Here is a 25,572-nt window from a genome sequence, read left to right on the forward strand (position 1 = left end):
TGCGCTGAGTCGGCCGGGTCGACCGGCCATTCGAGGACATGTCACGCACTACTATACATGCTAATTCTACTGATACTCTTTCTGATTTACTTTATATTTCACCGCATCGACACTGCTTAGAGCTTCCGTCTTCGCCACCCGTCCGCCCGGTATGCCTTTCCACGGAGTCTTGGGCTCTAGCTCTCAAGCGGCGAGGCTCTGTGTCTCCAAGCGGTCGACAGTGGTCTGGGAGCAGGTATCAGCGACTGTCCATTGCCAGACCTGGTACAAGTACAGCCATCCACCCGCTGGTTTGACTCACCTTCAGCGACGAGATCTCGTGCTTCAAGGACTCCACCTGGCTCTCATAGTGCTCTACCCCGGGACCGTCCAGAGCTCTCTTGGCGAGTACCGCGGCGATCTTCTCCTTTGAGTCTTCTCCACCGGTATGGTCCATCTGGTAGAAGCACTAAAGTTCAGCCAGTGTGCAGACGAGGGGAAGACTAACCTCGTAAATGAAGCTGATCCAAGGTTTCGCCCTGCCGACCTTGTATGGGGTTCTTGGGCCGTATGTGGTCTTCCTGTCAACGTTGCGGCATGGCTGTGCGGGACTCGCACTGTTAATGTCAGGATCATCTCCTAGAGGAACAGACAGGCGATTCGACGGACCTGATGCAACAGGGGCCCTGTGGGTCAGCACTGCAGTGAATGTGATCGGCAACAAGGCAGCGATGCCCAGCAGGGACTTACGGAGACGAGCTCATGGGCGGGGACAGTGATCTTTGGCAGCGTCGCGGGGGCGATCGGTCTAGCTGATCCCTTGTCAAGCGGCGCAACGTAGACGTCGATCCGGATCTCGCTGGCTTCGGTCGGAAGCTGCTGCATAGTAGGTGAAGTACTTGCCTCCTAGCGGGTCAGCAGATGCTCCGAAAGAAGATCTTACGCCTGCTGATGGAGTCACTTACGATGCGGCTGGCATGGAAGGGGACTTTGTGGACATACCCTCCAATCTCGCTGAAGAAGTGACTAATCCTCCTCGTGCCGTGGTTGCCGTGCTTGACGAAGAAGGTGTAGACCAGGCGGCCGTCGAAGGAGATCTCGAACGCCAGATCGTGAGGCATAGTCTTGTTCCTTACTGCGATGTGGATACTAAGATCCTGTGCTGTCAGCAACATGATAGGAGCACATTTCCCCGTCGGCATCCCTAATAACAGAAGACTCACCACGCCGAGGGGAACAAAAAGGGGGTTCCGATTCTCCTTCTTGGCGGGGTCAAACCTGCTCTCTTTCTCGTCTACTCCCTTCAGCTCATACAGGCGGGACGGAGGAAGGAAGACACTCACCGAGCTTCTCGCTACCCGCCTGGACCCAGATCTTTTGAGCGTTAGCGGCGACTCCGAATCGAGAGGAGCCCAGTGGCAAAGTGCACTCACTTCTATGCCATTGTAACCAGCAATCCCTTCCTCCTTTGCTGAGTTTGGCATAGCTGATCCTTGTGGACGAGTCTGCAGTATGAAGTACGAACGAGGAAGGAAGAAGGAAGCGTACTTGGGACTCAAGACATAGCGGAAATCGGCCGCGCACCGGACATACGCACGGGCCTCCGTGTTTCAGGTGCCAAAGTGCGCGCAGTACATACTAAAGCTCGTTAGGAGAGGACCTCGTAGGTGTAAGCCGAACGACCAATCCTGGACAGCCTTGCGCTCAGCTAGCGCCTGTACGTGACCACACGATCAGTCATCCATTTCATGGTAGACTTTCATGCTTCTCTATGGACTTTCTGTTCGCTGTAGGATGCACGCGCACTATAAATGCTGCCCTTCGCTACCAGTACAGGTCTCCTTCCCCATGATCCGACATCTCCGTCTTCATGCGACGTCTGGACCGCGCTTCGTCCTCGTCGATCCCGCTCAGTGGGCTCGCCTCGCGCGACACGGATCCTTCGTTCGACTCGTTGCCGAAGTGGGTGAAGTCGGTCATTCCGCGGTCTGTGCCGTTGTCTCGCCCTCTCTTGGCGCCGTTGACGTTGCCGTTCCTAGACTGCAGCGCTTCAGCTGTCTGCAATACGTGCTGCTGCACATCGGATACTCTAGAAATGCTCACCTGTATGCGCTCCTCGACCACCTCGATGATTGTGTCCTTGATGAAGGTCTTGAGGTCCTCCGGCTGCAAGACTCCGCCGGCGAGATTGATGCCGCCATTGCGATTCTCGGGAAGCGCAGCGTCTACACGTCTGCGGTACTACGGCTCAGCTTGACCCTGACTAGCCTGGGATCGCAAAATGTCTCACCTGGTAGACGATCGTGATCAAGCGATCTGACTCTTTCGTCTTGTACGGTACGCTCGGCATCCAATTTGCCCCTCTGTCCTGAGAGGTTGCAATTTCTGCGGGACCCGTGCTATGACAATCAGCGACCAGTCGGCAGGAGAAGTCTTCCAGGCAGCGGGGAAACTCACCGAATGCAGTAAGGTTTCTGCAGGTCAGCTGATCGCCCTAGCGCATTGAAGTATAGCGACGAGGAAGGACACTCACGCTCTTCACATCGGCATCAAACGCCGATGTAATGCATCGCAGACTGGACTTCGACTTGTACTTGGAAGCCCCTGTACTCTTTTTCAGGTTTGCAGGGAAGACATCGATCTTCAGTGTTCCCACTTCCTCCGAGAGCTCGGGGGTCAGTGGGTCCCCGCTGGGTGTCTGCGTTGATCAGCTCGCGCGGAAATGTATAATTATATGCCCCGTGACGACTCACAATGGCTGCGATGTAGAGCGAGAACTTCGTTTCCTCACCATTCTCCCCGTTGCCGAAGATATGAGATAGTTCCACTGTCTCATGGTTCCTGTACTTGATGAAGACGGGGTGGATCGCCTGGCCATCGAGAGAAGTTTCCAGAGCCAAGCCGTTGTCGTCATTCTTCGTTATGGGTTTGTTTCCCCCGATGCGGAAGTTGATGCTGAAATCCTATACTGTAAGCCGATCCTGATACCTACCAGCTGGTACGATGCACGCGCCCAGGGAAGGAAGTCGTCCGCACCTTGTCAGGGGGAAGGTCCAGCGTGTTCACGTGCCGCCTGGTGTGCTTATCATAGCTGGCCTTTGTCTCGTCTGAGGGAGTCAGCTATGAGACGGACGATGTATTCTATAGGGAGGAGCTCACACTGTCGCTGTCCATCGACCGTCACGCATGTCTGACCATCAGCGAAATTCACGCACGAGGTGATAGCTTAGCTGGGACCATCTGAGCGGCCTTGAGCTCACCTCGAGCTTGTTGATGCTGAACAGCTGCGGGTCCAACCTTGGATCAGGCATGACTGATAGTAGTATTTAGAGTACGGATGGAGAAGAATACGTACGGAAGGCAGAAGGATACACACAAGGCCGCGAAAGTTGTCCTTCGCGGTGGCGCATTGACTCCGCCACATTCCTAGCGTTTCACCATGTCGCAGCTAATTTGCATCCGACCACGGCCAGCGCAGTCAGTGCGAGTCCAGCGCCTTCTCCGCATTGCTAACGTCACGATGAAGTGCTGAACAGCTTAGTCAAGACACCGCGACCATATCGAACAGCATGACGCCCGGCGACAGACGGGCTGCAGCTCTTCGTTGTGCCTCACAGTGACCAGCACCTCACGCCCGGACGTACCATGGGTCGCGAGCAGGTTATGAAGTTGTCCCCAACACATCCCGGCTCGGTTTCACACTGCTCACATATGCTTACATTGACCGAGAGGCTCCGTCAAGGTCCATCCGACCTCACAATCAAGTCGGCTCCCTCTTGGTACCCTCTCTCCGCCCTCTCCGCCTCGGCCTTCCATCATCCCCGTCTATCGCGCTCAGCGGACCCCCTCCGCCTAGCTCTGGCGTGTGCGTCGAGTGGCGCGACTCGAGATCATCGACGTCGACTACCTCGTCGTCGCTGTACAGCCGAGGGTCCAGGCCTCGTAGTCGCTTCCGGCCTCTCTTGTCGCCCTTGGCTAGCCCCTTCAGGACACCCTGCGCCCAATCAGCTATGTCCCTTGACTCCATAGCTAAGAGATTAGGTGTATCATCAGACTTACGTGCATCTCCTTCATCTCCTGCCTGAGCTCGCCCACTTCTGTCCTCAACTCCTGCACTACCCCCTCTTCTCCGCGTCGAACTCGCTTCCCCAGCGCTTCGGTGATGCCTGCTTTGGTGTCTGCGCCCCCAGCATCGTCCATACGCTCATGGTACTGCCTGTCAGGTCGGGATCCATATTCTTCATCGAGAAAGGCGCTCACCTCGTAAACGAACGAGATCAAGGGCTTGGCATCGTCCGCCTTGTACGGCTCGCTCGGCCGGTATATGCTCTTCATCTCGTCGTTGGTGCAGGGCTCAGCGGGACTTGCTCTATCTTGTCAGCTTTACGCCAGCGTCTGGATAACCTCAGGAAGGACCGACCGGATGCAGCAAGAGGTCTACCTATCAGCTGGGCGTCTCGTGAACTAGGTGGCAAAGCGGATAAAAAGGCTGACTCACGCCACCTAGCTCGGTCACATGCGCCGTAATAGCCGGCAATGAAGTCCTCTCGCTCGACTTTGTACCCCTGTTGCTCTTCACCAGCGACGCTTTGTAGACGTCGATCTTGATTTCCCCTACTTCCTCTGATAGAGGAGGGAGCATGGCGTTGTTGCTCGCTGCCTGAACGTCAGCTTAGCGCCAGTATGTACTGCCAAATGGAGGTAGAGGGCCTCAGACGGATGCTCACGATGCTGCCTATGTGGAAGGGGAACTTTGAGGTGTCCCCATTCTCGAGGTTGAAGAAGTGGGAGATCTGGAGCACATGATGATTCCCCCTCTTAATGTAGATAGATAGGGTGGATCGGGCGGCCGTCGAATGAGACCTCGACGGCCAGGTCGCTCTTGACTGGACCTTTGGACCGTACAGCGAGATATATGTTCAGGTCCTGTCCCCTCAGCTTGACCAACGCCGGGCAGCACGATCAGAGAGGAAGTAAGAAGGTGGAAACGAGGGTTGACTCACCACGTCTAGAGGAGCGTACAGGCAGTTCCGGTGGATCCTAGTACGCTTATCAAAGCTAATCACATGCTCCGCTGAGTATCTGTCAGCTGGAGTCTCTCCTCGACTTGCGCATGTCCACTCACTCAAGCGCTTTCCTTCGGCCTCCATCCAAAGCTGGGGAATCAGCGGGTGTCGCTTCCACCTCGTACCAGAGGATCACACCCACCTCGATACTGTTGTACGCCTTGAGATCATTCTCCTTCGCTGGGTCAGGCATAGTGAGGGCTCTCACGGATGACAGAGGTGATACAGAGATAAGGTACACATCACCTCGAATGTCCCTTCGCTCAGCTCGTTCACATTCCTCAGATCCAGACTGGACCGTGCGCAGAATTTGACGTCACATTCCTCCTGTTTCACCGTGACTTTGGGACGGGGCTTGCTTGCGGGTGACTGGACGATCACCACCGCAGCTGACAGGATGGACTTCGGTCCTTATCCACGCGCAAAGCCAGACCTGTGAAGAGCTCATTGTGTGGAGGCATTCCCCCGCTTAAGCAGGAGAGACCGGCCGCCCTCACTTTGGGAGTATCAGCTGCATTGCCCCTACAAGTCGATGCCCTCCGATACCACTACTCTCACGCCCAGCCCCTTCCCTTCCATCACCGTCGCCAGATATGCACATACCCTCTCGGCTTCCAGATAGCTCATGCCCCGCTTTGACCCCGCCTCCACGCCCTCCTGGCTCGCAAGTGACGCGCAATCTCCGATCTGCTGGCAAGCCTCAACCGAAGCTGCGTAGAGCTTGGCGTACGTCTCAGCCGATACCGTTGCATTCCTCGGGTCCTTCTTGTCAGGGCCATCCGCCGTTGTCTCCGAGGTCAGAGACGCGAGAAGCTCGAATACCGACTGTCCCGTGGGTATCGCAGATTGTAGTTTCGCCGAGTCTGAGTCGTTGTCGGCGTCAGGGGTGATGAGGCCGAGGTAGAGGAGGAGAGGTGGTGATAAGGGAAGAGGCGAAAGATTGGACACTGGGTCCAGATTTGGACTGGAGAGATCGAGTTCAGGCAGTAACGGAAGGAGAGCCGCTAGATCTTGGAGGAGCCGCAGCGGTGCGGATGGAAGGTCTGTTGAATCAGCACCACCTCTCACAGACATGGATGGATGGAAGCTCACGTGTATCTCCAGGCGAAGAGGCGTAGCCGTCTGCCATTACGGGCTCGAAAGCCACTACCTGTCACCATCAGCCCACCATGCAGCTTTCAAATCTAGACCCTAACTCACCTGGTCGCAGAAAGCTCGGGATGAAGCGGCTGTCCACCTATCTCCCTCCCCATCGTTCTCTCCCTCTCTAGACGTTCCTAGAGCAGCCAATACCGCCTCCCCTACACATCGCATAGCCATCCCCTCCCCTAACCGCATGAACAGCGCCACCAGATCCCCCGCTATCTCCGCGCCCGGTCCCCACCTCTCCCCTATCTTCACAGGCAAGGTCGGATGGTTCTTCTCCCGCATGATATCCAAGCTGAAGAACTCCCCAACCTTCGCCTCGCTCATAGCCCCCTGTTTCCATGCTTTCGCCGAGAGCAAGTTCTGCGCACCCCACGTTTCGTCCGAGCCGAGGTATAGTCCAAAGACGCCTCGAATGGCGATATCGTATGCATCAGATCGGGTCTCGGCGAGATAGAGAGTATGCCGAGGCTGGCTGAGAGTGGCGTGAACGAGGTGGAGGACAGTGAGGAGGTTGACATGGTGTAGTGGAGAAGGGAAGGCGAGCGGGAGCTGGATGGGGAAGTGGGTTTTGGGGGCGCGCTCAAGGACCGAGCGGGGGAGCTGGTCGACAAATTCCGATATGCGCTCTGTGTCGAGTACGAACGGCATGATGTGCAGCTCTTACACTGTGTTTGATTTGCCGAGATGGAACTGAGATGTGATGCATGTGATGATACGCAAAATCCTGGCAATTTTGGTCACGTGCGCAGGTGAGACGTGTGTGCGTCATTGCGCGCGGTCGATTCAAGGGTGGCAAGTCAAATTGACGACCTTACCGAAGAAGCTTCAACACTACATCAAAGATCCTATAGATACTACAGACATGAATCAACTATAAACAGATTCGGTAAGATTCCCTCGCAACAGATTCCCTAACCCCGATCCGCCCAGAGGTTCCCGCCGGGTGCGCCCACACCCGACTTTTCGCACATCTCCCTGAACGCTCCTCCCGCATGATACAGATTCTCAGGCGTGTCAAACTCCTGTTATAGTCAGCTCTGTATCCCTGTACGCTTGGCAGGGGAATTTATAACTCACCTCTACACAACCATCCGACATGACCAAGATCCGGTCATAGCTCAGAATCGTCTTGAGCCGATGCGCGATCGTCAACAATGTCCGATCCCCAAACTCCCTCCTAATTGTCTCCTGGATCTTACTATCCGTCTCTACATCCACCGACGCCGTCGCCTCATCCAGCACCAACACCTTGGTATTCCTCACGAGGGCTCGCGCGAGTGAGACGAGCGACCGCTCTCCGACCGAAAGATTTCCGCCTTCCTCCTCGACGACGGTGTCGAGGGTGAAGCGCCCTGGAGTGACTGCCGCGCCGGAGGTGGCGGGGTCCTCGCCGGCAGCGAGGGGAGTAGAGGAGGTGACGAGGTGAGACCGCTTGAGGGTATCGTACAGCTCCAGATCCGTCTTGGTTTGGAAAGGGTCGATGTTGGACCGAATGGTTCCGGAGAACAGGAGCGGGTCCTGGGGGATGATGGAGATACCGGACCGAAGGTCGTTAAGGCCGATCTTGGAAATATCCACCCCGTCAATGGTGATACTGCCTCCTGACAGCTCCGACATCCTGAACAAAGCCATCATGATGGATGACTTGCCCGCTCCCGTCCGTCCCACCACCCCAATCTTCTCCGCCGCGCCTACCGACATGGTCAAGCCCTTGAGGACGTCCGGCAGTTCCTCGCGGTACCGCATTCGGACGTCCTTGAACTCAATCCGTCCCTCGGCGGGCCAAGACGCCGCCGGCTTGGTAGCTTCGATCTGGTGTGGCTGCTCCTGCTCTAGCTGGTTGGCATAGTGCATGATCCGCTCGGCGCCCACCATGTCGTTCTCGACCTCTGCGAGCTGACGGATCAGCCACGAGAAGGATTGCTGGATCATGATGAGGGTGGAGAGAGCCAGACCGCCGCCCGCCGCCGAGACGTTGGATTGGAGGATGACGATGAAAGACACGCAGAGCGCCAAAAGGGCACCGAGCGAGTCGAGACGGAGACCCAACCACCGCTGATTGATCGTGGTGAGGTAGTACGCCCGGTTCTCAATATCAATCCGCTTGATGTTGTCCGCAAAGAACCGGTTGAGCTCGCCGTACGACCGAATAGTGGCGATACCCGAGAGCGACTCCGAGAAGTGCGAGTAGAGGGACGACCGGAGGATAGCGTCGATCCGCTTGAACTCGCGCGATGACCGCCGATAAAACATGGCGTTATGGGCGTAGAGGAGGGTGACCGCGAACATGACGATGAGGAAGTAGGGGGCAATGATAGCGAGAAGGATAGTAGCTCCGATGATCTGAGCGAGAGTGCTCAGCGCCATTCGCATAGCGTCAGCGAGGGTATTGTCGATCGTGTCGATATCCTTGGCGAACCGGTTCATGATCCGACCGAGGGGAGTGGTGTCAAAGAAGGATTGGGGAGCAAACATGACGCGGGTGATTGCGTCTTTGTGTAGCCGAGCCGAGGCAAAGTAGTTGAGCACAGCGAGGGCGAATCCCTGGAGGAACATGGAGATGGCCGATCCGATACCGAGGGCGGCGTAGATACCCATGTAGAACCCGTTGGGCCGGTCCCATTTGTACTCCTGCCACCATACCAGCCAGAAGGAGGTGATGATGTAGAAGGCCATCTGGACGGCGATAGCGATGAGGAGGAGGGGGATAGTGATAGCGCCCCGACCGGCCTTAAAGTAGTTGAGGAATGTTCCGCCCTTCATCGCTCCCACATTCCTCTCCTCGTCCTGCATGAGCGACTTGACCGTGCCCTTGGCGGACATATTGGCTCGGTCATGATGCACCATCTTGATGCCCTCCACAGCCTCCTCTTCCTGTGTGACCACATCCTCCGATCCGAACTGCTTAATGAGACGGTCAAAGGCCCGTCCGTTCGCGCGAAGCTCGGTGTAGGTACCTTGCTCGGTGATCCGGCCGTCTTCCATACAAATGATGTTGTCGACGTAGGGGAGGAAGTGGAGAGCGTGGGTGACGAGGATACGTGTCTTGTCGGAAAGAGCACCGACGATGGCGTTGAAGAAGACTGCCTTTCCTACACCAGCGTCCAGAGCGGAAAGGGGGTCGTCCAGGGCGATAATGTCGGCATTGAAGTACATTGCACCTGGAAATCAGCACGGAGAACCACACGAGCAGTGGGAAACGGGTACGAACGGCAAATGTTAACTCTCTGTTTCTGCCCGCCTGAGAGGTTGATTCCCTTCTCCCCGATCTCAGTACCATCTCCGTCTTCGAGGAGCTCAAGGTCAGGCTCGAGACACGAGTCTCGGACGCAACTCCAGTACCGTTCCTCGTCCCACGGCTGTCCGAACAAGATATTCTGCAGATCAGCGCAGTCCGTATGCCCTCGTGGCATCATGACTTACCTCTCGTACAGTAGCGTTCTGGATCCATGGGGTCTGGGCACAAAGGGAGGTCGAACCCGAAAAAGTGACCTTCCCCTCCGTTCGCCTCATTTCCCCCATCAAACCCTGAAGCAAACTCGACTTGCCGGATCCGATAGTCCCGACAATGGCGGTAAGACTACCACGGGGGATGTTGAGCTCAATATCCTTAAGCTTGAAGATCTTCTCCTCGGCGTCATGTGAGACCTTGCCCTCGGCAACGACCGCGCCAGGGTGTTCCGGCGCACCGCCCTTGGCGATATCCGCCTCTCCGACGCCTTGCCCGCCCGCTCCACCTCCAGCCGTCTCTGCCTCGGCCTCAGTCGCGAGATCAACCTTGCTCTTCTTCTTTGCAATCTTGGCGGCCAACTTCTTCTGCTCCTTGCTCACTTCCGCACCCTGCACCACGCCCATCCGCTTCGCCTGCTTGGCGTTGAGCTTCTTCATCTCCTTGTCGTCTGTAGCAACAGGCGCAGCATCCCACGTGAACGCGGCATGCTCCACCCGGACTGCATCTTCCATGGAGGGGTCGACTGCCTTTTCTTCCGTGACCACCTCCGCTTCGAACACCTTTTGGAGACGCCCGATGGCGTTGTAGGCGTCCGCGGTGGTCGAGAGGGACATGGGCCAGATCATGAGTGGGAGCCGCATGAGCTGGAAGAGGGTGATGACCGAGAAGATGGTGGCGGCCTCGAGCTCGTGCGAGGTGAGACTGTAGGTGATGAAGGAGAGGATGGCGGCGAGGATAGGGAGTGACATGGCGAATGCCATGAGACCTGACCGGGCCCAGAGGAGGGATCGGACGTATCGGATCTCGAGACTCCGGATGGTCTTGAGCCGCTCGAGGAAGGAGTTTTCCCACGCCATAAATTTGACGATCCGCATCCCGCCGAGGATCTCCTGGAGGAGTTTGGCGCGCTTGTCGGTCCAGATCATAGACTTCTTTCGGTAGCCAAAGAGCTTCTTCATGAAGAGGGTCTAAGGTATAAGCCTGAGTCTGAGCGAAGAGGACAGGTAAACCTACCTGGACGGGCATCATCAATGCGAGGAAACCGATACCGGGAAGGGCAGAGTAACCGAGCTGGACGATGAGGATAATAGTGATCACGATGAATTGCTAGAATGTCAGCGAGCCCCATGATGCTTGAGGAAGAAAGACATACCAAAGGGGAAGTCCATGTCATGTGGAAGAAACCAGCCGAAAAGTCGATACGACTCGTATCCGTCGAGATGTGGTTGACGAGCTTTCCATTGGGGATCTCACCCCGGCTCTTCTGCGTAAAGCGGAGAGCCCGGTTGAAGACCGAAGAGATGATACCCGCCCGAGCCATGACTCCCGTACCGAGACCGCGGACGAAGAAGTGGTGGATAGAGATCGAGGTGATGACGAGCAGTGCGAACAGCACGAAAGCCATTCCAATGGGGTACCCGACATCTGGCTCGGGAAGACCCAGACGCTTCGCGGCGTCCCGTCGAGCGATCCAGGCGATGATCTGCCTCATCACCAAAGGGGTGACGGCGGAACTTGTATCTCCGACGACCTTGATGAGACCGCCCGCCCAGAAGTAGAGACCGAACGTGTCGCTTAGCGCCCATGCGAGCGAGGGTGTCTTTTTGCCAAACTTGGTCCGGTACATGTGTTCCCGCTTTTCGCGATTGGCAAGGACGGCGTAGAGGATGCGCCGGGAGCGAGGGAGGGGTGTGGAGCGGTCGAGGAGTCTGGCATTGTATTCCTCCGCTTTGCGCTGACGGACGGTGAATGCGTCGACGAGACGGCGGGATACGCGCTCCGCTGAACGCGCATCATCCATCTTCCACATGTCAGTGGGTTGAAGGGGACGGGCGGAACCCAGCGCCATCATGGGCGAAATCCAGTTGAAAAAGAGGAACGAGAACCAGCTCGCGCTGACCTCTGGCGTGATCTGGGCATCGTCGAGCGAGAGGGGCGCTGGAGGTGGGCCGTACTTTGGATTGATGAAGGGGAGAGAGTGACGCCTATTTGTCAGCTTTGACCGACGGAAAGGGGAATGTGACTTACCATCGTGGAATCGTATATGGCCCAGTCCCGATCTCCTTAACAAGCTCCTTCCCCGTCCGCTTCTCTAGCACGACCTTGACCCGCTTCTTCTTTCCCTCATCATCCACCTCATGCTCTCCTCGATCCTCATACCCCGAATCCTCCGAGCCCGAAACAGATGGCTGCCGCTTTTCGTCGAATTGTTTGTTTTTGGAGTTTCCGACCTTCTCGGCGGGACTTGAGCCGCTCTGAGAGCCGCCATCAGATGATGTTGGATGCAGGGTCGATGCGGACGGTGACGAGCCGGTACGAGGTGCGTCGAGAGCTGCCATATTGGTGGAAAGGAAGCGCTTGCGCGGCGTAACCAGGTGGCGATCTGTTTATAGGTTTCGAGCGAAAATTGCACCTTTGTCTCCGACGACTTTTGACCAATTGCTGTAGATCTCGATAGGGATGCAGCAAGAGCACTCTACTCGCAATCTCTGCTTATATAGCGACCAGGCCGAAGAGGAGGACAAAGTGAAAGGGGGAAGAGCGAATGCTGCCAGCTAAATTGAGCAGCCTTACAGGGATCGAGCGACCCACACGCGGAAATACAGCCCTTCGGATATGGCCGAGTCTGAATCAGCCTCGGGGAAATCTTCTTTTTCAGTTTCAACGTCATGCCCGAGCTCGGCCATCACACATTCCGCACCGGGCCGGACCCGCGCCGGTGAGGTTTGCTGGAATCCGATCACGAGGGACTGGTTGAGGATCGCCTAGGATCGCCCGAGTTAGTACCCAGGTTCAACGTTTCAAGCTGCGAGACCAGCAGGTCTGAGGTGAGACTTGTGAGGGTGTGCATCCTTCAGATCAGGTCGCAGAGAATTGTAGGAGCTTGGACCCGGCTGACGTCACCTCATATTGGCCAAGACCTAGAGGAGTCGTGAAGTATAGGATTTCGCCCACTCCTTGACCCTCCCTCATCTGAAGCCTGATGGCTGGAGCGATGCTGATTCCATCATGCGATATCTTGTCGGACTGAGCCCGCCTGAAGGCCGCCCATAACCACGCCAGAGAGCTCCCCGCAGTCTGCTGCACGACGGCGGACGCATCTTCATGACACCGTTGATCGCAGAACGGTAGATGTGTCCGGGCTCCTATGGAGAGTGGGAAGGCTTCTCCCTGGCGAGAACCGAGAAGGAGAACCATGACTCGTTCCTGGCGAGAACAGGCCAATAAGACGGGATTAACGGCGTTTTCCTGCGACGCGTCCCGCCACCTCCGTCTCCACGCACGGATCAACATCTGAAACCGGGGTGAACACGCGGCTACTCCTTGAACTTTCCCTCTTGATCTTATCAACCAACTTGATCGGATGTTGACGTTCGGCGTGTTGGTGGCGTGTGTGGAAGCACACAGATCGCCCCTTTACCACTGGGGTAGGACCCAAGCAGCGTTACTGGGCGTGACAGGGTGGCGTGTGGAAGGTTGAGGTATCTTCTACCGCCCCGTCGCGTGGGTGATCCACTGAGCGCCTTCACCTTCCTTTCCTTCTACTCACTCTGTTCTGTTCTCTCTCTTCCTCCCCGTTTTGCTCTCTCGTCTCTCCTCTCACGACTGTAACGACAAGGCCGCATCTAACGATTCACGACTCTACGATAACGACCGCTCGCTCGCTCATGTCTATCAGCTCGCTAACGATCCCAAATATCCCTACGAAGCTACCCCCTTCCATCACCCCTCCTTACCTTTGAAGACACACATCCCTTCCACATCTCCCAGCCTTCATCTGTCGCCTGCTCCCAGGCGTGCACACGCAGCTCCACGATCCTGAAACGACCCAACAACGCCGAACGAAAGGATAGGGAGACATCAGACGTGGAAGGCGAGAGGTAGAGGATCAGTCAACTTTGCAGGAGGGAGCACCGGTAGAGGAGCTGTGAGTCGCCACTCTCTCTATCTTCATTCGTCTCTACGACCAGCTAGCTGAATCTCCTAGCCTATAACGACCTCGTATGCATCGATAAACCAACTTTCTCGCCTTTTACGACCCCTAACGACCTGAACGATAACTACGATTCCAATCCGTCACGACTCCTCGAACGCACACATCCCCATCAGCCAACATCAAGTCCTACCCTGACTCGTCTCCCTATATAAACCCATCCAATCAGTCAACATGGGCTTTCACTCTCCCCTCCGCAAATCCCACCTCCAACCTTCTACCACCGCGGCACCTCCCTCCTCCTACTCTCGTCAAACCGGCTCGACCTTCCGGGACTCACTCAGGCGTATTCCATCCTCCATCTTCACCCGCGGCGATACCAAGAAGGAGATGGAGCGGAAGAAGAGCGTGGATAAGCTTAACATGGAGCCTATCCCGGCTAAGATGGCGGTACGAGCACCTATAGTGGAAGCCGGGATGATCAAGGAGAAGGAGAAGAAGGTCAAGACCAAGACTCGCAAGGCGCTCGGAGAGCTCTTTGGTTGGGGAAACTCGGCTTCATCCGCCCCTACCCACCCCGTCATATCTCCTCCGTCCCCACTTCGCTGCGCACTCCCGACTCTGCCCAGTAAAGCTCCCACTCCGCCAATCAAGGATCACACCATCCTCCGGAAAGCTCCTCCCTCTGCTATCCCCCGCAAGCCATCCTTTGGCTCCATCGTCTCTCGGCCCACCGTCACCGCCCTCCGCGCGCCCTCTCCCCTCAACTACGGTCGACCCAGTATCGGAGACGACCCATTCGGGCGGGATGACAACGGAGCGGAAGTCGTCACCCATGCGCCGAAGCGGGACACCCAGACCCCTTCGATCAAGAGCGACTTTTCGGCGGAAAGGAGGAGGGACAGCTGTCACAGCGGAAAGGCGCTATCGACCAAGACGGTAGCAAGTGATGAGGTCAGCGTTCATGGAGTAGCTATGCGGTAGGTCTTGTCTTAAGCTGGATGAGAGCTTTAGCTGACATTGCAGAGCTCGTATGTCCAGTCCGCGCCGGGTCACCATGGCCTCCGTCATCGAGGAGAAGAAGCGCATGTCCAACTCTCCCCCGCGTCCCAACTCTCACTCGGCACCTACTCTTAATCCCCTCATCGCTCCTCCACCCCGGTCCGACTCACTCAATCGTGACCTCTTCCCCGCGCCTCGCCAGGCAGCACCCCACCCTCGCGTCCGGGTCACCAATGCGCCGATGTACGCTTCTGCTCCGGCTCCACCTCCCACTCCGGCGCCCGCGCTCGTCCCTGCGCCGCCCAGCGCGTCCACCAAGAAGCCCTCGATGGCTGGTCTCAAGAAGGAGAAGACAAGGAGCAGGGTCTGGGGGTTCTTGGGAAAGAAGAGTGGGAAGGCGAAGGAGGATAAGGAGAATGAGCAGCCAGAATTGGTCGAGACTAGTGAGTTGACTGACCGGTAATAGGAGTCCAGAGCTGACCATTCAGTCAACTCGAGACCATTTGTGCTCGGCAGCAACGTCCAGGTCCTCCACCACGGCATCTCCCGCCCTAACATCTCCGCGTCTCACGTCTCCCCTCCCTTCAGACCCGCCGTCCCGGTTTTCCACGTCTCGCATCCCTCGGTCGACACCAGCTCCGCCACCTGCGCCGACAGCCCATGCCCCATTCGCAAGGACCTCCAACCCGAATATGGCTGGAACAACACCCTTATCGTCGATGCGCCCAATAAGCGGGACTCAGGATCTACCATCGCGTCCTTCTCCGACTTCAAGGCGGCTATCGAAGAGGCGAACAATGGCGGACACGGTACCAGTACAACCGGAGCCGAGCACTGCGCCCAGCTTCTCGCCGGCCCGAAAGCCCTTCCCAAGCGCAAGAGTCTCAGCGGTCTCTTCGGCCTCGACATCAAGGGGAGCTCGTCTGACCTTCAGGCGCCGCTGGTCTCTGCCAGGTCGTTCGCTAGCGACCACTCCGGCTTTGACTGGTCTCCACCCAAGCTTCGCCCTCTTTCGGAGGAGATGAATGAGATGACTTTCGGTTCGTTCAGCGGGAATGATCTAGGCAATCCTACGTTGCAGAAGCCGGACCGTGAGTTGATCATCTGTCTTTGACAGATCGCGGCTGATCCTTCAGCGAGTCTGCGGCGAGTCGCCTCCGCCACCGACAAGCTGGTCAGCCTAGTCTCCAACTTTGACTTTAGCCCGGCTCCATCGCCCGCCAATCCCCGTATCGCCCCTGTCGCATCCTTCACATCCCTCCGACACCGGATCTCCAACTCCCCCACCCCGATCCGCAAGGTCAAATCCGCCATGCTCTTCCACAAGTCCAACATCCCTCCGGTCAAGGCTTCCGCCATCAGTCCGCTCAAGTACGTCCTCCACCGCGCGCACGTGCGCAAGATGGACGGCGTGGGAATCTGCGCCGAGAAGCCCGATACCGACTCTCCGCCGCCCAGCAGTCTCGTCAAGCGGGGTATGCGGAACCCTTTCGCTCCTCCGTCCCCGGACCGCGGGTCAGGCGGATCTACTACTCCAGCGGTCGTCGCTGGCTCGCCTCTAGCCAAGCGGGCTCGCGATCCCATTGCTTTCGGTCCAGCGATGGGCTTGGCGGGCTTTATGGATGAGCAGACGAGCGGGGATGTCGGGGATGTACCGGCGGACCTGCAGGCGATGTTTATGGGTCTACAAGGCGAGGATGCGGACCTCGGCGCATTAGGTCTGCCCGTTCCCCCGATGGATCGGGTCGCACCTCGTCGTCCCGCCAGAGCCGCGCCCAAGATCTCCCTCCCTCCCGTCCCTCCTCCCGCTCGGCCATCGACAACTTCCACGCCTCTCTCGGTCAACATCAAGACTGTCATCGACCAGGACCAAGACTTTGCGGTCGACCAGTATACCACCCCGATCGACAATCGGAAGTCGTTCGACTTCGTCAACAACAGTAGCGGAAACCGGGACTCGTTTGACTTTACAAGCGAGTACGAGGAGCTCGATAGAGGGACGCACCGGGCGTCCTTCGTCGAGGCTCTTCATCGGATCGGGAGCTCAGACATGCTCAAGGCCAAGATGGCGGATCTTCCTGCTCTTCCTCCCCTCCCCGCCGGCCCACTCTGGACCATCGAGCAGTCCCCCGACTCGGTCCGGACCCTCAAGATGGGCGATACCCACGCGGATAGATTTGCGGACGCTCCCGAGCCTACGGTCACCCGCTACGTCTCCCCCGCTCGACCCCGGAAGGCTCCCTTCCAGGGTACATTTGCGTTCCAGCAGCAAATCATCGGCAAGACCAGCCCGAATCTTCCACCTCCGGTCCCACCTCTTCCTGCCCACTTGGCTCCAGAGTCCATCTGGACCAAGAGCCACTCGCGCGGCGAGTCCGGGTTGAGTATCGCTACTCTATCAAGCGTCGGGAGCGTCATCGACACGGCGGAGACTGCTCGGGAGTACACCAACTACTTTGAGGTCAACTTTACGCAGCACCTCGCCAAGCAGACCAGCGCGACACAGGCGCACAGCCGTGGCACCAGCATCGACTCGCTTTACCTCGACACCTCGGACCCACGGGCGCCTACTCGGCGGGCACACCATCGTCGGAACTCGTCCATCATCTCGGTCGAGTCTATCGGCGTGCCCGGGCAGGTGCTCTCTACCGGTCTTCCCCCGAACAGCCTATACAATAATGTCCGCCGGTCCGGCTATATCTCGAAGCATCGGCGAGACGGGTCGACCGACTCGGCGTTTGGTCGATCGGACTGGGCAAGCCATCGTCGGTCCATGTCTACCGAGAGCACCACGTCTGTCACGTCCGTCTCGCGCATCGTGCGCCCGGGACTCGGGGACCGGATGTTCAAGCTGGACGGAGGGGTCCAACTGTCATCCATCACGGGCTCGCCGGCCGATGCGCTTACGCACAACCGGGGTCGGAGCGGGAGCTGGGCAAGCTCGGATCGGGAGGAGGTATCGTATGACACCATCCTTGATGGCTCGCCCAAGGATGCTATCTTTGACTCGCTCTTCGATGGTCGGGGCGTGGCGTCCGGGTCGGAGACGGAGGCGGAAGCCGAGGCTGAGCGGCACTCGCTCTCGTCGAGCTCAACGGAGAAGCGGTTCTCTGGCTTATCAGAGTCAGTCTTTGGCGCAGATACCGAGGAGGCGGTGATCAAGCAGGGGTTCTTCCTCAAGGGGATGAGGCCCGTCTCTGCCATTAGCTCGGGTTTGAGCTCGGAGAACGGGGAGGACACCTTCTTGGATATTAAGCGGTACATCAAGCGGGCGAAGGAGGAGTGCTTTGAGAGTCCCGGGGAGGAGCATATGAGTGAGTCTGCTCCGATCGCATCATGATCGGGACTGAGCTGATGTGCAGCGCCGATCCAGGAGACACTCAGAAGAAGCACAGGTACCTCTTCCCTCTCCGGCTCGTTCCCCCGTCCCGCTAAGCCCAACTCGGCACGCCGTCGTCGTCCCGCCCACCTCGTATTCGGTATGGCGGACCCCAGCACCCCTGGCCTCACCTCCCCCTCCACCTCGGAGACCTCATCCCGCCTCTCTCTCGAGACCCGCTTCTCCTCGGAGCGGAGCATGGGCCACTTCCGCCAGAAATCATCCGCCAACATCCACACCCAAGCGACCATCAAGGAGGAGATCTCTCTCGCTACTCTCCGCCCACCAAAGTCATCCTCCAGTCCCAGGGTCCGCATTGTCCTTTCCCGAGAGAACCTGCGTCGGCAGGATACCCTGGCGGCGTACGAGTCGGACGAGGACAAGGACGACGACTCGACCGAGTCCATCACTGCCTGGCTGCGGTTCCAGCGGGAAGCGGACGAGGTGTGTCGCCGTACCAAGTCGGACTTCCGGGACTCGGCCGAGAGCCGCGCGGCTGTAGCGGAGTTCCAAGGTCAGACACGGTTCTCCCCGCAGAGCGTTGCGGACTTTCTCGCTCAATCTGCGGCGGTCTACAAGCCGCTCGAGAAGGCCATCCCGACCCAACGGCCTAGGGATCAGGCGCATCGTCGTAAAGTGTCCCTCGCGGATGCTCGGGCCCTTACTTCGCCGTACGGTCTCCCCCTCCCCAAGCCGGCCACGGTCAACAAGCCCCGCGGGAGCTTGACGACCAAGTTTGAACGGAGCAACTCGGCTGCCTCGTACATTTCCAGCGAAGACGGCGCGGGCGCGGGCGGCGACGGTACTCCCAAATCCGGAATCTTTGATCATCTCATGTCGGATCTCGTACCCTCGCCCCGCCGGTCTCCTCCACGGTCTGCACCACCACCCAGCACCGGCGTGTTTGCGGGGTTCCTGCATCAGCGTCAATCGCCATCAGGGGACGTGTTCAATCTCGCGAGCCACGCCGCGGGCGGGCAGCAGAAGAGGGGCAAGGCGTCGGATCCACCCGCGCGGACTCAACCGCTCGTTTCGCTCTCAAAGGAGAACCAGGCTGTCGGACCGGCGGATAACCGGGCGCGGGTCGACTCGGGAACAAGGCGCAAGGCGCTCGGATGGGGGAGGCGGCGGAATTCGGATGGACCGGCGCAGGTCGTGCAGAGCAAAGTCGTTCCTCTGGGAGTGGGGTTGGGACCGAGAATGGCAAGAGCGGCGGTGATGAAGGATAAAGAGAATGCTGTGGTTCCACCAGTGTTAGTCTCTCCTCTCGGGCTAGTGTGGATCTGGTTGTGAGCTGATATCACAGGCCGGCGATTAAGATGAAGAGTATCCCTCGACCTCGCTACCCGAGCGGTGCGCGTCCTGCTCAGCGAGCTGCTGGACCCATTGGCGGGCGAGCGATGCGTGCTTGAAAGAGGATGAGGCAGGGCGAGGAGGGGACAATTATACGACAGACTCGGCTTGCTTCTCCTTTTGCTTTTACTTCTACTTTTTGGTCGACTGGTTCCTATCTTACACCTTCCGGCCGCCCCCTTCGGTATCCTCCGTTTCTTGTCCTTATATATAGTTTCTCACCTGATATCATACAGCCGTGCTCTTGCTTTACTCTATACATGCTATGCAGGTCATTCTACGTATCCACAGACAATCAACAAAGGTATACTACAGATCTACTGATACAAATTTAGAGGCACACGTTATGCCACTCTTGCCGCAACTCCCAGCATCTCAACACGTTCCACGATACCGCCGGCAACACCCCTTCCCTCGATAAAGTCTCGCGCCCCATCTTCACCCCTCCAGCCCAACACATCGCCGCCAATACGGACACGGGCAAAGTGGACCCATCTTCCCTCATGGCCCCCTCCTGCCAATTCCCTGTTCCGTCATCGTACGGTTCCGCCCATCCCTCCGGTCTACGCATTAAGGGATACTCAGTCGTAATCTTGGACCGGTAGTGCGTGACGCTGGGCCCGCTATCCGACGGATCCGAATAGGTCTGGACGACCATGCCTGTGAATGCCGGACCGTGTGGGTCGGGCGCGGGCGGGCAGATCTCGTCCGCTCGCGAGTGGTAGTCGAGGTGAGGGGGCAGGTAGACCGTTGTGAGTTTGGGACAGGAGTGGAGGGTCCGGCTAGCGCGTGTGAGGATGTCGGAAGCGATAGAGCTGAGGACGAGCATGTGGCGGTGGAGGTCCATATCGGATGAAGAGGTGTAGAGGGAGATGTCGAGCTGATACTGCTGGAGATTCGGCAGTGCGGGGATGATGGGCTCCTACACTATTAGCTTCGACTATCCAGGAAGAGGGGAAAGGGTGAACGCACTGTCTTGGTGGGCCCGAAAGCTAGGTTTGTGCTCCATAGCATGGACAATGACTCTAGATTCTCGAAAGCGCCAGGAGCGAGGAAGAAGGGAAAGCAGGAGTAGGTACACTCCAATCTCCTCAAAGTCTCCTTCTCCGCCAACGCCGTAAGGAGGGGACATTCCGGCGTAGGTTTCCATCGATGTGCGTGATCCCGCAGCGCTACAGCTTCGAGGCGGAGCGCTGCTTGTATCAACGGCGTCAGGGTAGGAACGAAGCTCTGCTCCATCTCGTCGACGATAAGCTCGCGCAACCGCGGCAGTGTACCCCAAGGGATGAGCTTTGATCGGATCGGAGGTACTCCGCCCGATATCCGCCGTGGATGCGAGAGGATATGGAGTACCTCGAGATTGGGAACCTTCTCGACGATCTCGACGAGTGTTTCATTCCACCGATACCGGACCTCCAGGCGAAGATGGAGCAGCGAAGGGAGTGGAGAGGGGAGTGACCGGAAGAGGTCGAGCGTTGCCGTCAGGGCGTAGGGCGCGACGGTAAATGACGGACCCGGCGAACGTAGCTCGAGGTGCTCTAGTCCAGTACAGAGGGTGAGGACGTCGAGGATGGAGGCGGGGAGCTCATGTCGCAGATCCAAGATGAGGGTGCGGAGCTGAGTAGCGCGCCAAGGCTGGGCGGAGAGGTAGGTAAGGAGAGTGTCGATGAGCGCGTGTGAAGCAGAGGGGCTCGGTAATGTGAAAACTCCCCTAGGAGGCGCGGAGAGGATAGAAGAGGGGATATAGGCCTGGGCGAGCGTTGGAGAGGGAGCCGATGGGAAGCGAGGCGGGGTTGCGCGGTCGGTGACGAATAGGTGATGCCAGATGACGCTCTCGGCGGCTTCCCGGAGCTGGCGGCAAGTGAGAGCGAGAGCGACGGCGGAGGATTGGGAGAGATGGCCGGTGATGGAGCGGATGAGCTCTATAGGGAAGTCGAGCAGGGAGAGGGGGCCGGGTGTGGGTGGGACGGAAGTGGTCATGGTGTCGCGCGGGGGTATGAGGTATGTCGATAGTCGGCCCTTCGCGTCTGCAGGGCTTGTGCAGATGGACACCAGGTGGTCATATATCCCTGCGCATCCTACCCTCATTCGCCTCCTTTGTATACCAACAACAAAGGAGGCAGGCCGAGTCATCGCCCCCTCCCCTCTTCTCGCCTCCCTTGACGCCGATCCCTCCCCTGCCGCATTTCCTTTGTTCCAACATCCCAAAGCAGCACTGGCGCGCCAGCAGTCTCACGACGAGCATGCACCAGTGAAGGTCCGATCGAACGAAGGTGTAGGGATGGAGAGTGGGTCGATGGTGAGATCCTGAGACGTCAGCTGAAGCATGGGGCTGGCGAAACGGAAAAGGATTTCAAGGGGACGTACCGTCTTAATTGGACCCAAAGCTAAGTTTGCGCCCCATAGCATCGACAGTGACAGAATGGGTAGCCAGCGTATGTGCAGTCGAGTCGCTTCAGCGATGCCTTGTCCGCCAGAGCGATGAGGAGCGTGCACTCCGGGCCAGGCTGCCACCGACGGTCGTGGTCTCGCAGTGCGACGGCTTCGAGGCATGACGACCCGTCAATGAGGGGCGTCAGGATAGGGACGAAGCTATCCTCCATGTCTTCCACTATGAGCTCCCGGAGCCGGGGAAGCGTCCCCTTGGTTAGGTGCGTTGAGCCGAACGGAGGTACCCCGCCCTTTATCCTACGCGGGTGGCTAAGGAGGTGAAGGACCTCTAGATTCGGCCGTGTGGACGATGCCGTTGACGGTGTCGGTCCAACGGTTTCGGACGTCTACGCGCAGATGACGCAGCGAGAGAAGGGGTATGGGGAGAGAGCGGAAGATATCGAGGTTTGCGAAGGAGGAGTGAGGAGGGACGGTCGGTAAATGACGGGCCGGAGGAGCGGAGTTCTGGATGTTCTAGCCCGGTGCAGAGGGTGAGGGCGTCTAGGATGGGCAAGGAAAGCTCGTGCCGGGGGTCCAAGATGAGGGTACGGAGCTGGGTAGCGCGCCATGGGCGAGCGGAGAGGTGATTGAGGAGAGTCTGGACGAGCGCAGTTGAAGCAGAGGCGGTGGAAACTACCGGACCGGGACCCGGATTGGAGGACAGTTAAGCCTGGCTGGCCGGTGTAGACGGAGTGGATTCGGTCGCGCGGTCGGTGATGATGAGGTGATTCCAGAGGACGCTCTCCGCCGGTGCTTGGAGTTGTCGGCATGTGAGAGCGAGGGAGGCGGCGGAGGACGGGGAGAGACGGGCGGTGATGGAGCGCAGGAGCTCGACGGGAAGGTCCAGAATGCCGAGGGGGGTAGGGCGTTTAGACTTCGGCGTGACCATGATATTCGGTGGAAAGATCCGAGAGTGGTGTATGCCGTCCGAATAGGCAGACCTGTAGGGATTGGTTCAACCCTGCAGACCTGCCCCGACTTGCCTCCTGTGTCGTCCGACCACAAAGGAAGCAAGAACAACCATCTCCATTTCCCTCTCGAGCCCGCGTCTCGCCTCCCTTGACCTCGACCCCTCCTTTTGCTTCTACCGCCGCGCCTTTATCCCCCAACCCCAAGCCATCTACACCAGCTCCATCACCGCTACCGCCCCGAGACTGGACCGAGCGAGCAGCTCAGACCAGTTTCTTCCATTTGCCGACAACCTTGGCTGCCAGGCGTCCCATCATGGGTTTAAACGCCTTCACGTCCTCTTTGAGCTTTGCCTTCCTCCGCCTTTTCTCCTCCGCCTCCTGTAATATAGCATCCTCTGCGAGCCTCCTGGCTTCCTTGCGCTTGACCGCAGCGTACCACTTCCTGAGCTCCGTCCACACAATATCCGGCAGCTCCAGGTTCCGTCCCGGCCGCACCCAGGCCGAAGTCTCTCCCGCCTGGGTATAAATCCACGAGAGGTAATTTGCCGGGACGGAGTAGCCTCGATAGTCAACCTCCTCCGTCCACGTACTGTCGGAGCGGTACGTGTAGTGCTCGGTAGGGTGCAGGCGATATGACGTGTATTGGCGACAGTGGATGAAAGTCTCCTCCGGGTCGTCCGGATGGGGGATACGCGGGCGGTACGTGCGAATGAGCAACCCCTCGTCCGAGGCCGAGAAGCACGCTGGGGAGCCCCAATACTCCCAATTGTGGGTGGTGAACTCGCCATTGTTCGCAGTGGGATATTGGATGAGCTCCAGCGCGGGCATGTCGAGAATCGCGCGGAGGAAGAAGCTATTGATGCCGAATATGGGCTGGGGGAGCGATAGCCATTGCCCGCCATACAAGCTGACGGGGATGAGGTCGTGACCGTGGGTGGGACGATGGCAGAAGATTCTCTGTATGGACGGAAAGGTGGGGAAGGAGGGGTAGGTGGGGAACTGTTGAGTCAGCTTACAGGCGCCGAGGGGTATCAGATGCAGAGGTGGTGACTTACTTCAGAGCCCACGGCGGTCTCGATCGAGAGCTGACGAAGATTGCTAAATCCCCCTTTCTGTATTCCCGCCAAGCACGCCTCGGGTACGGCGAGATACTCCAGACGACGAAGATGGCATAAACGGTCCACCAGCTCATCATCCTCTGCCGGGTGCCATGCTTCCTCCGGATCCCTGATCGCCAGATACCTCATGACATCCTCCGCGCCCTTGACCAGGCTGAGCACCATGGGTATGAGCGCCGGCCCCACCTGCTCGATCTCGAGCCGTTGGAGATTCGGAGCCGCAGGCCACGTGGTCGGCTTCGACGCCGGGGTGAAGACCGAGACATCCCCCCAGCCACCGCTCCAAGGGGTATTGGGGGTAAGGATGAGGCTGCGGAGATTTGGGGCGAGAGCGAGCATACGCCGCACTCGGAGCTCCCATGCGTGGCCGATGGGGAATTGGACGTGATGAAGTCTGGGGAAGGGTTTGTGGATGCGGGCGATGGCATCTTCGAGATGGAAGTACTTCTCCGGGTCGTCCAGGTCGTTGTATGTGAAGGGGCAATCCGGCCCGACCAGCTCGATGCTCCGTACGAAGGGACTGACGTGGTTGAGTAAATTGATAAATTCCCGAGGGATCACGCGGTCTAGGTTGTACTGAATGGACCGGATCGTCCGCTGTCGCCAGCCGCGGTCCCTCAGGATCAACTTGACCAGATTCTCCAGGTAGATCCCAGTCAAGTGAGTTTCGAGGAGGGATCGCCCCTCGACTGGCAAGTCCGGTCGAACGTCGGGGGCAAGCCGTGTCAAGCGCAGTATCCACGCCCGGCTGGCGCTGGTGCTGTTGGGCTGGTAGGTATTGGCGTATGGTCTCTGTTGGAGTGACATATTCAAGTCCGTCCATGCAGACCGTAAAGCGATATCCCGAAGCGCCGAGCATGTCCTAGCGAAGTCGACCGCCGAAGAATAGGGAAGATCGAGGGCGATTTTGACCAGAAGCTCCGTGGGGAGGTCGAGAAGGTGGACGCGGCGGACGAGAGTGCGACGGAGGAGAGCAGAGGTTTGCGTAAGGGAGACGAAGGAGCGGTGGGAGAGGTGATGGACGATCCGGAAGAGGACTTTGAGTGGAAGGGAGGGGAGTTTGGCAGACATTTTGCGTAGATTCTGTCAGTAGCGAAGAGATGTGAAAAGAGTGAGAAGAGGCGAGAAGGACAGCTTTTATATGACGTTGATGTGGCTGGTCGCTCACGTACAGGATTGACTCAGAGCTCGGCTCCGCAGATACATACAACAAAGGAGTCATTGCGATGCTGAAAGCAAGCCGAATCCGGGACCGGCAGTTGTCGGTGGGATCGGAAGGCATCCCTGCCAACACAAGGTGCGCAGCAGAAGCGCCGCACAGCGGAGTGATGCGCCTTACCATGTCCTCTGATGCACCTGATGGTTCGCTTGTTTACTGAGATATGAGGTCAATGTCAATATGTCAACAGGTTTTGCGTGGCGAGTCGCTCAGGCATGGCACCTGATCTGGGCGGTGGGGGCCCCGCTCGTCGACGCACGGACTGCTTTGGAGCTAGCGGCGATCGCCGAAGCTGGCCTGTGAACGCGTCTCTGCTCGCGCCTCCTTGAGGAACGATACACCTTGTCTTGTATACATACATCATATCTGCATATAATATCATCTACCATAGGGCTCAGAGGGATACATAGAGCTCATCGACAGCGGCAATCAGCCATACATCTCGAAACAGGGGCAACGATCCCTTGATCCGGTCAAGAGATACAAATTGCCGAAATCCCACATCCTCCGAATCAGCTGGCGGACATCCGCCCTGTAGCCGCTGGACCAGATCACAGAGGTCTTGCGAATCTCGTGACTCA

General features: G+C 58.1%; 8 protein-coding genes across 8 annotated transcripts; 1 reads left to right on the forward strand and 7 right to left on the reverse strand.

Moving 5' to 3' along the window:
* Positions 1–183: 183 nt before the first annotated feature.
* On the reverse strand, positions 184–1,463 carry MKK02DRAFT_43517 (uncharacterized protein; the record flags this gene model as incomplete). Its single annotated transcript, XM_053092465.1, has 9 exons — positions 184–225; positions 302–448; positions 488–596; positions 649–665; positions 730–885; positions 945–1,136; positions 1,203–1,273; positions 1,323–1,353; positions 1,413–1,463. The coding sequence occupies 9 exons, from the start codon at positions 1,461–1,463 to the stop codon at positions 184–186; spliced, it is 816 nt and encodes a 271-aa protein (XP_052947368.1).
* A 340-nt stretch (positions 1,464–1,803) lies between these two features.
* MKK02DRAFT_43518 (uncharacterized protein) lies at positions 1,804–3,290 on the reverse strand (the record flags this gene model as incomplete). The annotated part of the gene is made up of 9 exons (XM_053092466.1): positions 1,804–2,019; positions 2,083–2,220; positions 2,270–2,378; positions 2,437–2,453; positions 2,513–2,677; positions 2,733–2,942; positions 3,016–3,086; positions 3,139–3,169; positions 3,240–3,290. The coding sequence occupies 9 exons, from the start codon at positions 3,288–3,290 to the stop codon at positions 1,804–1,806; spliced, it is 1,008 nt and encodes a 335-aa protein (XP_052947369.1).
* A 449-nt stretch (positions 3,291–3,739) lies between these two features.
* MKK02DRAFT_43519 (uncharacterized protein) lies at positions 3,740–5,238 on the reverse strand (the record flags this gene model as incomplete). The annotated part of the gene is made up of 10 exons (XM_053092467.1): positions 3,740–3,973; positions 4,039–4,191; positions 4,240–4,348; positions 4,400–4,416; positions 4,478–4,639; positions 4,707–4,796; positions 4,843–4,905; positions 4,983–5,053; positions 5,105–5,135; positions 5,188–5,238. The coding sequence occupies 10 exons, from the start codon at positions 5,236–5,238 to the stop codon at positions 3,740–3,742; spliced, it is 981 nt and encodes a 326-aa protein (XP_052947370.1).
* Positions 5,239–5,567: 329 nt separating this feature from the next.
* MKK02DRAFT_43520 (uncharacterized protein) lies at positions 5,568–6,842 on the reverse strand (the record flags this gene model as incomplete). The annotated part of the gene is made up of 3 exons (XM_053092468.1): positions 5,568–6,088; positions 6,138–6,195; positions 6,246–6,842. 3 exons carry the CDS (start codon positions 6,840–6,842, stop codon positions 5,568–5,570), a joined length of 1,176 nt encoding a protein of 391 aa, XP_052947371.1.
* A 263-nt stretch (positions 6,843–7,105) lies between these two features.
* On the reverse strand, positions 7,106–11,984 carry MKK02DRAFT_24035 (P-loop containing nucleoside triphosphate hydrolase protein; the record flags this gene model as incomplete). The annotated part of the gene is made up of 7 exons (XM_053086832.1): positions 7,106–7,216; positions 7,272–9,355; positions 9,406–9,571; positions 9,618–10,613; positions 10,660–10,752; positions 10,799–11,630; positions 11,674–11,984. 7 exons carry the CDS (start codon positions 11,982–11,984, stop codon positions 7,106–7,108), a joined length of 4,593 nt encoding a protein of 1,530 aa, XP_052947372.1.
* Positions 11,985–13,813: 1,829 nt separating this feature from the next.
* MKK02DRAFT_43522 (uncharacterized protein) lies at positions 13,814–19,372 on the forward strand (the record flags this gene model as incomplete). The annotated part of the gene is made up of 6 exons (XM_053092469.1): positions 13,814–14,559; positions 14,606–15,024; positions 15,070–15,672; positions 15,718–17,895; positions 17,944–19,213; positions 19,267–19,372. The coding sequence occupies 6 exons, from the start codon at positions 13,814–13,816 to the stop codon at positions 19,370–19,372; spliced, it is 5,322 nt and encodes a 1,773-aa protein (XP_052947373.1).
* Positions 19,373–19,644: 272 nt separating this feature from the next.
* MKK02DRAFT_43523 (uncharacterized protein) lies at positions 19,645–21,293 on the reverse strand (the record flags this gene model as incomplete). The annotated part of the gene is made up of 2 exons (XM_053092470.1): positions 19,645–20,235; positions 20,286–21,293. The coding sequence occupies 2 exons, from the start codon at positions 21,291–21,293 to the stop codon at positions 19,645–19,647; spliced, it is 1,599 nt and encodes a 532-aa protein (XP_052947374.1).
* A 1,622-nt stretch (positions 21,294–22,915) lies between these two features.
* On the reverse strand, positions 22,916–24,843 carry MKK02DRAFT_32405 (uncharacterized protein; the record flags this gene model as incomplete). The annotated part of the gene is made up of 2 exons (XM_053088498.1): positions 22,916–23,653; positions 23,710–24,843. 2 exons carry the CDS (start codon positions 24,841–24,843, stop codon positions 22,916–22,918), a joined length of 1,872 nt encoding a protein of 623 aa, XP_052947375.1.
* Positions 24,844–25,572: the final 729 nt, after the last annotated feature.

The sequence above is a fragment of the Dioszegia hungarica genome, assembly GCF_025882075.1.
Source record: "Dioszegia hungarica strain PDD-24b-2 chromosome Unknown MKK02contig_7, whole genome shotgun sequence".
In the NCBI taxonomy this organism is placed as follows: domain Eukaryota; kingdom Fungi; phylum Basidiomycota; class Tremellomycetes; order Tremellales; family Bulleribasidiaceae; genus Dioszegia; species Dioszegia hungarica.